The 12,289-nt window shown below is 40.4% G+C and overlaps 1 protein-coding gene across 1 annotated transcript in view; it reads left to right on the forward strand.

Annotated features, from left to right (window-relative positions):
* Positions 1 to 10,583, forward strand: part of LOC126198404 (PR domain zinc finger protein 5-like) — a 50,523-nt gene extending 39,940 nt beyond the window's left edge. The window contains exon 6 of the mRNA XM_049934718.1: positions 9,604 to 10,583. Within this exon, the coding sequence (XP_049790675.1) occupies positions 9,604 to 9,762 (159 nt within the window). The 3' untranslated portion in view covers positions 9,763 to 10,583. The remainder of the gene's footprint in view (positions 1 to 9,603) is intronic.
* Positions 10,584 to 12,289: the final 1,706 nt, after the last annotated feature.

Genomic DNA, 12,289 nt, shown 5'->3' on the forward strand with positions numbered 1-12,289 from the left:
TTGATGGTTAGCTTCGATGTGATGTTTATATTCACAAATGTGGCAGTACAAGACACCATGAGCATTTTAGAGGAATGCATGACACCCTATATCTGTGAGCTGCTGTGCAACTGTTAAAAACCACCTATTTCAGGAGGAAAGGGCAGTTCTATGAATGGACAGATGGTGTAGCTATAGGCTCCCTTCGCTCGCCTATTGCAGCAGACATCGTCACAGAAGCATTTGAGGAAACAGCTCTCCAGTCCGCACCATTATTCCCAGAGTGTTGGCTTCAATATGTTAATGACGCCATTATCTGGCCAAATGGAGAGGAAGAGCTGCGAAATTTACACCAAAACCTCACCAGCAGCACACAGAATCCAATTCATTATGGAGATAGAAAAGATTGGGGTGCTGCCATTCCTCGACATGTTTACAAGTTTACAGAAAGTCTGATGGTAAAATGGGTCATAGAGTATATAGGAAGCCAGCGAGTACTGACACGTAGCTACATGCCTTCTCTCATCATCACCCTTCACAGAAGAAATCCACTCTGCACACTTTAACCAAGAGAGCTCATAGGATCAGCGATAAGGAACATCTGAAGGGTGAACTACAAAACTAAAGTCCATTTTTGGTGCCAGTGGTTATGGGATGGAAATAATAGATAAAACTATGGCAACAAAGAATGAAAGGAGAGTAGAAGAAGCACAAAACATTGCTCTATTACCATATGTTCAAGGTGTCACTGAACGGGTGGTCAAAATTCTCCGTTGAGGGGGCATCAAGCTGATTTTCTGAAGCAGCAACAGAATAAAAGATGTTCTTTGCACAATGAAAGATGCAGTTGACAAACTACATGCTGCTGAAGTTTATGAAATCAGGTGCAAATGTGGATTAGTGTATGTAGTTGGGCCGGTTAACCCTTCAGCACCCAGATATCTGAACACGAAAGATATACCCGACTAAAACAGCACACCGAGTCAGCGGCAGCAGAACACCAGGATGAGTGAGGCAACAGATTGATTTTGGTGAAGCTCGTGTACTAGTGAAACAGAGCACTACACCAATATGATCTTGGTGTCAGGCGCATCCGATAACCAAGCTGCTGCTGCTGCTTGTGTGTATGCTGTACACTACCCTCAAAGGCACTATCCTGATAAGAGCACGTTTTGCCATCTGGAGCAACACCTTCAGGAATCCGGTAATCTTCATCCACAAGTAGTGGACAGAGGTCGTCCCAGGACTAGACACATTGCTTCCACATCATCACACATTAATTCAACACCAGTGGGCGGAAGATTGCATTTGATGAGTACAACTTTGTGAATGGCTTTTGCACCAAGTAGAAAATAACGAACATTTTATAAATAATGTGATATCGACTGACAAATCTAGCCTCACTCATGAAGGTATTTTCAGCCTCTGCAGCGATCATTATTGGTCGGAACACTACCCACATGTCACCCATGGCTGTGGCTTTCAGGCATGCTTTGACATAAATGTGTGGGCCGGAATAGTGGGAGGATTGCTTTTGCACCCTTACCTATTGCTGGATAAGTTGACTGCACCCCTGTATTGTACATTTCTTTGCAATATTCTGCTTGACATATTAGAAAACATTCCACTTTGTTTGATGACAGCTGTGGTTACAGCATGATGGTGCACCATCACAGTTTTTGACTGAATGTGTGTAGCTATTTAAATGAAGTGTGAGTCTGTTTCTGTGGCATTACCTTGTGTCATTGAGCTAATGGGACAGCTCCAGCATAGTACAGAATTTATGCTACCTGTTCTTGGTTGTGCTGCACAGAGTTACAACATTGCCAGAGCTTTGTTTTTAAAATAACATTTCTATTACACCTATTGGTGGAATTAGGTTTGGCTAGGTACACTTCTCATCTACATCTACATCATACTCCACAAGCCACCTAATGGTGTGTGGCAGAGGGTACGTTCGGTGCCACTATCTGATCCCTCCAACCCTGTTCCACTCGCAAATACTGTGTGGGAAGAATGATTGTCGGTAAGCCTCTGTATTGGCTCTAATTTCTTGAATTTTTTCCTCATGGTCAATACACGAGATGTATGTGGGGGGAAGTAATATGTTGTCTGACTCCTCCTGAAAAATGCTGTCCCGAAATTTCAGTAGTAAATCTTTCTGTGATGCACAGTGTTTCTCTTGTAATGTCTGACAGTCTGCCAGTGGAGTCTTTTTAGCATCTCTGTTACGCTCTCTTGCCAGCTAAACGATCCCGTGACGAAACGCACTGTGATAGGGATCCCAGATAGATAAACAATACTCATGAATTGGGCAAACAAGCACTTTATAAACCACTTCCTTCATGGGTGAGTTACATTTCCTTAAGATTCTTCCGATGAATCTGAGTCTTGTATCTGCTTTTCCCACTATCTGTTTTTTACGGTCATTCCACTTAAGGTCGCTCTGGATAGTTACGCCTACATATTTTATGGCAGACACTGTCTGCAGCTGTTTCTCATCAATAGTGTAGCTGTACAAATTCTCTGCAGGTTGTTCTGCAAATTCTTACTCTGGTGTTGCTACTTTGGTATAAACAACTGCATCATCTGTGAATAGCCTTAAAGAGCATCTGACACTTTCTACTAAATCATTTGTATATATTATGAACAGCAACGGTCCTATCACCCTTCCCTGTGGTACTCCGGATATTACCTTTACAACTGTCAATTTAGTTCCTTTTGTCTTGAATTTGGATGAGGAACGCATGCCGAACGCCAAGTGCACCATTATTTCTCACCCTATGTATATATAATTTATCTTGATTCACAGAAATGTCAGTAGCCTTTTGTATAACGAATGTTATTTATTACTACCACTGCAAAATTATGTGAAAACAAAGTAAAGTCCATAGGAATCAATATCTACAATCACCTAGCTACAAGAAATCAGTCATACCAAAAATTTGAAATGAAAGACGAAATAAAACAGATTTTACTATTGTAGAAATTCTACACTGTTACATAATTTATAGTAATGAAGCTCTAACGTGTTAAATAAACATTTTTTTTTTACAATGAAATGAACACCCTTAGCTGCTTACAGGCGTTGACATACGTCAACGGGGACAGATGAAAATGTGTGCCCCGACCAGGACTCGAACCCGGGATCTCCTGCTTACATGGCAGACGCTCTATCCATCTGAGCACCGAGGACACAGAGGACAGCGCGACTGCAGGGATTTATCTCTGGCACGCCTCCCGCGAAACCCACATTCTCAACGTATTATCCCGCACTACATTCGTAGTGCCCCCGCTCGTTATACTCATTACTCGCGGCGCATTGCCGATTCCCGTAAGAGTTCGGGAACTGTTCGTGCATTCGCACAGAAGAAGAAGATGGTCAAGTGGCCGGTGAGCCTTAACTATATATATACTAAGATGGTATCTGTAGTTTCGGACGTGTTCGAAACACGTTACCACTCAGCTAACCATGCGGAAACACAATACCAGTAAAATAACAGACATAACACAGTGGGTAATAACAGACTATAATGAACATAGTAAACCAACATTTTATTAGCGGTCACCTATAGTGTTGGTTTACACAAATCTTCCCTTCCTTATACACTTCTTTCAAGAGGCCTACTTTTCTCTGAGGTTATTTATAAAATCAGTAAAGGTATTTTAATTCTGTCTTGCGATTTCAAGGAAATGCATATTTTTTTCACCAAATGTGTTTCGTTTTATTGAAATAAAATAACAACAGTTATCTTAATGAAACACACACATCATTTGGCTTGCTTTGTCCATCTAAGTACAGTTCATTACAAAAGATGCTGATGTTAGTACTTAAGATTTTTGCTCACATGTTTAGAAATACAGATGTACCTACATTTTTTTGTCAACTTATGTTTTTACTCACCTTTGAGATCACAAAATTTGTCAGTGAAAAATGCTTAAACTTGTCTGTGGAAATCGGGGAAATATCAGGGAATTTCGCTTGGGGAAACTTGTGGAAACCGTGTAAACGTAAATAGAATGAAGTTAAAGATTCAAAGACTCTCCTAGCTGCATCTCGGCTTCCTGTAGTGAATAAGCTCAGTCTTTTGCTATGGTTAATCCATTTATTATTCAGAAAGGTGTCGGTGCAATTGCAGGCCCTGTGAAATCCTGCTTGCTTACATAATGGGACTTTGCTTCTGTAGACTAACAGCGATTTTCAAGCCCAACAACTGCTTACAGCTTCTCCTCCATGGCTATTCTCTTCGTGTCAAGGCCTGTCAAATGCTGAATTCTTCACGTGGAGTTATTTAGACGTGGCTGCTTGATGATGGTCTGACCAAGAAAGAAATCCAAATTACCTCTCTGATCAGGCATCAATGCAGTCCATTGGGTAATGAAGAAAGTTGATGCACCTTATTGCTTACACGCACTCTTTTTTTGAAGTTTATTGGACTAGTGCTTCCAATGAAGATCAGAGCAGACTACAGCGTCATCACAGTCTTGCCGTACATTTCAAACCCAATGCTTTGCTACCAGTGTCAGTGTTACAACCACACTTGTGCGTCGTGTTAAAACACAATGTGTTACTTGTGGTACGGATGCACTCCAGGGCGATCGCCCGCCTCCGTCTCCCTGCTGTATCAGTTGTAATGGCATGTGCTGCCTCATCACTTGAATGTCCCTTGTATCTCGATGAGTGAGCCATCTAGGAGATCTGGGTGAAGGAAAAAGTACCTTAACGTGTTGTCCGTAAGTTGTTGGATAATTGCAAGCCTTGCATTTCACCATACAGTAGTTGCTACATTCTTGCTATGCCTCACTCCATAGACGTCATGGCACTCAGACTTGTAATCTCCAATTCAGCACTTCATTTGTAAAATCGTCGAGTATCACGGTAGCATCCTCGTCTCCTTCTTGTACAGCTGCGCAACAAGCCACCAAATCATTGTCTCCGGTGAGAAAATCAACTGGCAGGCTGGGAAGGACAAAAGGAATATTCCTACGAGGACTCTTTACGTCCCCTCCAGCCAACAACCATCTGAGACTTTGTCTGCCAACCATAAATACCCTATGAAATCAAATAAAGGCAAACAGTCTTCTCCTTCCGCAACTAGGAGATCCTCTTCAACAGTGTTGCCGCATGATACCCTCACCCGGCTAACCTTCATTTCGCCGGTGCAAGGCACCTACAGTTTTTCTGCCCTGAAATTCGCAGGACAACCCAGGGACAATACCAAAGCCTCTGTAGATATCATGGAACAAGAGCCTCCAGCCTCTGTGCCCTGTGGCATTGGGTCTTCGAAGGCTGCCAATCTGTGGCCACTGAGGTGACTAACCTATATTTGTTCCCTTCCCCCCATTCTCCATTATGACTCTTCTCCAATGGAATGCGTGCGACGTTAGATCAAACAAGGAGGAATTCCGGCTGCTCTTGGAATCGCAATGTCTGATTATTTTCCACCTTCAAGATACAAAATTGCATTTCGGTCTGGTCCGCTTTGACCTTCACCCTGAGAATGGCATTCCATCTCATGAGGATGACATCCATAGCCAAACCACCTGGCTGCAAGCTGTTGCAGTCTGCATTTTCCTTCCTCGCTTCACCATTTTTCTTTGTAACGGCTACATCCTCCTGTCTTCACTGTCACCAGGGCAGATTTCCTCCAGCTTATTTGTCAACTCGCTTACCACTTTTTGCTTTTCAGTGATTTTAACATGCACATCATCTTTGGGGCTCTTCAGAAAGTGTCAGAAAGGTGGGCTCTTCAGAATGTGTCAGAGAGGTGCTATCTAGGCTGAACATCTCAATAAATTCAACCTCATCTGCCCTAACATTGGAGCACCCATATTCTTTACAGACTCTACACACACGTATTCCCATTTGGACCTCTCATCCTGCACTGCCCCGCTTACCTGATGTCTCGGGTGGTCTGTTCTCTCTGACATGTGCTCAAGCGACCATTTCCCGTGCGCTATCCGCTTGATGACTCCTACCCCATCTGAGTGTAAACCCAATTGGCAGCTTTTTAAGGCTAATTGGAGGCTTTATTGCTCCCTGGCGACTTGTAATGACCATTTCCCCAGTTGTGATGACGAGGAAGAGTACCTAACAAACATTATCCTTACTGCTGCAGAATGTTCCATACCTCCCACTTCATCTTTACCATACTGTGTCCTTGTCTCCTGGTGGACTGAGGCACACCACAATGCAATTCACACATTGGAAACATGCTCTCTGCGTTTTCAACTGTCATTATACGAAGTGAACTGTATTTGATGTAAACAGTTGTGTGCTAGTGTCATCACATTCTTTGGCACTGCAAAAAAGCTAGCTGGTTTTCATTTACTAGTTCTTTTAACAGTTTCACTCCCTTTTCTGTCATGTGAGACAACCACTGTCAGCTTTCTGAGCCAAGGTCCAGATTCTTAATTTCCAGCCTGATTGTAGCAGGTGATGTCATTGTGGACCCTTGGCTATCTCCTATGCTTTGGGCTGCTGTTTTGTTGAGATTTTGAGCTCCACAATCACCCTGCCTTCCTCCTTTGGAAATGAGTGGAGGAGGCTTTGCTGATGCCCTTCGCCTCTCAGAATCATGAATGCTACAATGCCGTCTTTACTATTTTTTACTAAGAGAGAGCTAGACCATGCTCTCATTTCATCCCAATTGTCCAGCATCTCTGGCTTCTTTTTCGTTAATGATTTTGCCATCTATTGCAGTTTTCAATTGACTTCTCTCCTGAGCGGTGTCTTCAGCGATGTCTTAGTCATCTTTACACATGGAGCATCGACAGTGGCTTTTGCTTTTCCACGGACAAAACTGTTTGTATGAATTTTTGGCAGCGCATTGGGTTTCTTCCACTTTCTTTACATCTTGGGCCTGTTACTCTTCCGTTCACAAAGCTATGAAATTCATGAAGCTCATGCTTGATAGAAAACTTCCTTGGTCCTCCCACGTCTTACTTGGTCCACGCTGGATCTGGTCCCTCAGTGTCCTATGTATACTAAGTGGTACTTTCTGGGGAACAGATCGGACTACCCTCCTCCATTTGTACCAGTCCCTTGTCTGCTCAAAACTAGACTATGGGAGTTCTATTTTTTCATCTGCATTTCTGCTCATATTACGCTGTATTAATACAATCCACCATCGCAGCCATAGGCGTCTTTTACACTAACCCGGTTGAGAGTCTGCAGATGCTGTTGAACTATCAGTTACATTGGCATGATGTTCTTCTCAGCGGATACACATGCCGTTTGTCTGCCATGCACCCATCCTTTGCCCTCTTTCTTGATGACTCTCTTGAACCGCCAGTATTGGCCGCGCCGTTCTTCTCTGTTGCCACCTGGAGTTTGCTTTTTTCTGCTGCTCCAGCAGCTTAACTTCCAACCACCTGCCATGTTCCTAATGTGTGTGAACCCTTCACTGCCTTGGCTTCGTTCGGTGGTCCGTATTCATCATGACTTCATTCACTTCTCAAGGAAACTACCCCGTATTAAATCTACTGCTGTAAGTTTCTTGGCCTTTACTTGCACTTTAGTGATAACACCTTCATGTACGCTGATGATTGTGAGACTGATATTGGTGTTGGGTGTGCCTTTGTCATTGGCACCAACAAATTTCTGTATAGGCTTCCAGAACACTACTCAATATTTACAACAGAGCTCTGCGCCCTCTATCTGGCCACCCGGGACATCCAGCAACACAGGCTTTTTAATTGTGTCTAATCCTCTGAGTCTCTGTGCTCTTCAGAACTCTGTCTGCTGTGCATAGTCTATCCCACAGTGCAATGGGTCCAAGCTTCCACTTTCTCACTGTTGAGGAATCCACTGTGATGTTCATGTGGTTTCCCAGTCACGTCAGTCTGATGGAGAATGAGGCTGCTGATGCTGCTGTCAAGGCTGCAGTCCTACATCTGCCTGCTCGCTCTTCCATTCCTTCGGATGCTTTCTGTGTTGCCGTCTGTAAGCAGATGGTGTCACTTTGGCATCACCACTGGTCTTCTTTTCATGGGAACAAGCTCAGGGAAGTTAAACCTCTCCCAGCAGCTTGGTCAACCTCCTGTCGACATCTAGCCACAAGGAGATCATTTTAACTAGGTTGTGTATTGGGCACTGTCTTTTTAGCCATTGCCATTTGTTAAGTGGTGATCCCACGCCACTTTGTGCTTGTTGTCGCCAACCTTTGATGGTTTGCCATTTGCTGACTGAATGCCCTTTTTTAACCACTTATGTTCTAGTGTGTGTTTGCCGTCCGAATTATTGGCCGTTTTAGTTAACTATGTGTGGGCTGTCGGCTGCGTTTTTCTTTTTATCCATTGTAGCAATATGGCAAAGGACATTTAACCTGGTTTCAGACTTCCACTGTCTCTGTGGCATTTTTTGTGGACCTTTCTCCAAGAGGAAGTGCTTGTTTTTAACTCTCTTTCCTTCTGTCAATTTGGCTTAACTTCTTTTTCTTATTAGTATTCTGACCTCAGTTGCTATAGCATCCCTGAAAAAATCCAGGAATTGGGAGGAAAAGGAAAGGGGTATATACTGAAATTGTAACTGAGAAGTTCTTCACAACTTGGATACAAGATTATGGTGTCTTGAGAAGTAGATAGGTCAGTCGCTGAGCTGATACAATTGGAAAGGTTATCAGGAAAATGAAACATAGGCAAAATGAGGACAGGGTGAGAAAAGAGTGCCAAAAGAGGTAAAGGGGAACCATAGTAAGAACAAATGGAAAGAGCAGAGAGACGTGACAAGGAAGTGTTTAATAAGAAAAAAATTCAAGAGTTTGTGTATCACATACACCATGTAGAGTATTCTGAAGTCCAAGTTGTGGAGGGAGCATAAAGACAATTCAAATAGTGAATCGATTAGTTCATGTAACTGCTGTTGCATTGCAGACTGTGTTCTGTAAGGCCGTTGTGCAGTATTTGCTTGCACCTTTTCATTGGGAAAGAAGCTTAGGTTGAATGTAGCAGTTGTCAGTATTTAATTATACTTTCAGAGCTGATGTTGTACCACGAGAGAAAACAATGTGGTGCAATTCGTTTAATATTTTGGGAATGTTGCATAGTTGTGTGGAATATATGCTCTTTCCCCTTTCAGATGTTTGCAGTCATCTGCGAATAGTCATTCTAATTGAAATAAATTTAAGACATTGCATGTAATTTATTGAAGGTTACAGATTGAATTCAGTACCTCCTGTTTTGCAAAAGTAGCAGACTCCCCTCAAAATGCCATGAATTAAATATAAAAGGTGTGTGTTCTTTCAAAATTGTGAGGCAAATTTTCAGGAAGAACAAAGAAAGCTTGGATTTTATTATACTTTGGGAAAGTTTGTGTTGGAACCATCTTATGTAGATGACATTCTTGTGAAGTGTTGGTTTTGTTTCTCTGTGAAGTATTTTATTGTCTCAAGACTTCTGATAACTTACCCAGTTTTTCTGAAAATTCATTTATATAAATATTATGCAAATGTGGATTCATGTATGAAAGACTTCCTTAAATGATATGTTACATTATTGCTGCAAGAATGGGAAGCTATTGGAACATAAAACTGAGATAATTTAATTTTGCTGAATGCTATTTATAAATATTTTATGTAAAAAGTAAGGGAATTTCTCAAGCTAAAATTAAATACTCACTTTCAGAAGCTGAAGATCAGTGTTAACAACAAAGTGATCAAAGAAGAACCAAGTGAGGACCTATCATCTAGTTCGAGTTGTGATTCAAGTGATTCAGAAAGCAACGTACCACTTAGTCAGCGATTGAGTAATACAAAGAAAGTAAACTCAGTGAAAAAAGTGTGACGAAGTGAAAGGGACAGAAGGTAGCGATTGAATTACAGCTCACAGTTTTTTACTGATGCGTTTTTTTATTCAATGGGTGTAATTGCTTAAAAAGAATGATTGATTAGGCATATAAATATGTAATATATCCCATTTGTGTGTTTATGTCACGTGTTCAGTTTGTATTATTGAAACACACTATATGTTTTAAAATATAGGCAACATATAATTACTCCTGAATAATGAAAAATAGATATTTTACTGTTAATGATTTAAAATAGAAAACAAAATACTTTATAATTGTACTTGCTCATTATTGATTGAAAATATGTGTATGGAGGGGATGCTTAATAGAATTTAGCATAAATGTGATGGGTCCTCAGCAAAGAATGATTATACGTCACGTGTTGATGTCTTTGTTGAAAATGTAACTTTTGTTTTATGTTTTTATAAGAGGCTATAGATGGACAGGCAAAAGGTATAATATCTGGTACCAGTGGTATCAAGTGACCTCTCACATATCACTGCCATTGTGCAACTGGTTTAACCAAATAGCCCTTAATCTCTTATTATTTAAAATTATTTTATCCAAAGCACATATTCAAGTGTGTGCCTTTTATCATTTTAAATGTAATCAAATTATAGTATAATTAATTGTTCGTGTAGAAATGTAGTCTCCTGATGGTCATCCTGTCAAAGAGACGTCAAGCCAAAAATGGTAGTAATCTGTTTTATTGAGACTTCTCATGAGTAGAAAACAAATAATATATAATGGTAAAGACTTCATATTGTATGTCTATGCAGTGTTTGTGTAATGCACAAATAAAATGTGATCTTCATGATGCCTGTATTGTATGTTTATATATACAGCAGGAGTGTCAGTAATTTTAGAAATTGTATCTGCTAATTCAAATGTAACTTAGTTGTTCCTTTATTTCCTTTCCCATTTTACATATGCTATACAGTTCAGAGCTCCACTGGCACTGTTCTCCATATTGTTTATCCTGAAACTAAACGTGCTTGTTGATCTTCAACATTATAAGTGCAGTATTTAAGGAATTGTAAAATTATGAGGAATCAGAGTGGGGGCCAGTGCTTATCTTTAGGAGGCGAAATTCCAGTTTTTAGACACATTTAAAAGTAGAAACAAGTAACTATTTGTAGCTTTGGGAACTGTCAGTTCCTTCCTCAAGAAGGAAAACAGGAAAAGATTTGGGAGACCCACCAGTTATGAGGGCTAGGGGAAAGGAATCTGAAGAGGGAGGTGTAAGAGAGAGGTCAAAGATAGTACATTGGTAAGCACTGCACCAGATTTAATCTAAAGATGATAGGAGGGCTGATTAAGAAGTAAAAAATGTATTAGGAGGAACAGAAATTTGACATGAAATGAATAGTGCAATTAAGAACTGAAAGGAAGCAGTAGAGGAAAAACCCGAGAGACACTGAAGGAAAAGGTGAAAAAAAATGCAAGTACTTTGATGAAACTGTTAGGGATACCATAAAAAATATGAAATGGAAAAGAAAGATAAATTAAAGAAATGAAGTGGAAAAGTTGGGGACATGTTGTTATAAAGATACAAAAATATTTAACACTACAGGGAAATTGATTAAAGATGATGAGGGAAGGTGACAGATTTTTTTTTTAATTATTGAGGAAGCCTCTAAGTGCACTGTCATTTAGGGTAAAAGATTTATTCTCCTTTTTACCTTTACTTAGGTCAGAAAGTGAAATGTCCTTTTCATTGTCGAAAGTGTTTGACGTATCTGTTTCTAGCCTTAAGGTTCCTCTGTTTATAGAACTGCAAATTTTTATTTGGGCTTTCATGGTATATGAATGTAATTTAAAAATATTGACTCAGCATTTCGATTAATCATAGGCAACCTGGGAAATTGTTTTGACTTTACACAAGTTCTAAAGTAATCTCAAGAAGAAAGAGTTTTTAAATGGTCTCAGTAAGTGCTGAAATAATGTTTGACATTTTTTTGTGGAAATCATGTACCTGTACATCCACATTTTCCTTAGAGTATGTGTAAGTTTTTTCAGTTTAAAGTTAAAGTCTTAAATGATCATAATTTATCTCTCAATATTGTGAGGAGGATAGATTGCTACTCACCACATAGTGGAGAAGCTGAATCGCAGACATGCACAACAAAAACACAGTCAAACAAGCGAGCTTTCAGCTGGCATGGCCTTCATAAAAGTTAGACACCCCCACACACACCTACACACGAGAAATGCAGCTCACACTATCTGCAACTCATAATATTGTCATTATTCCATCCTAAATTTTCCATTGTTTAATTTATGTCTCATTTCCAAGAAGTCTCTTAAGTTGGGAAAAACTCATCTGTGCTTTCTCATCCTCTTTTTTTTTCTTCATTTCATGTTTAATTCTGAGTTTTTACATTCTTCTTGAATTGAAGTCTGAATGTAACTGGTAGGTGCTTGTTTAACTCTGATTGCATAGGCTGACCAGTGGTTTGCGATTTGCAGACTACCAAGAAAAAGCACTCTGTAACCCTTTATTCTTTAAAGTTCATGTAAGGA

The sequence above is a fragment of the Schistocerca nitens genome, chromosome 1, assembly GCF_023898315.1.
Source record: "Schistocerca nitens isolate TAMUIC-IGC-003100 chromosome 1, iqSchNite1.1, whole genome shotgun sequence".
NCBI classification, from domain to species: domain Eukaryota; kingdom Metazoa; phylum Arthropoda; class Insecta; order Orthoptera; family Acrididae; genus Schistocerca; species Schistocerca nitens.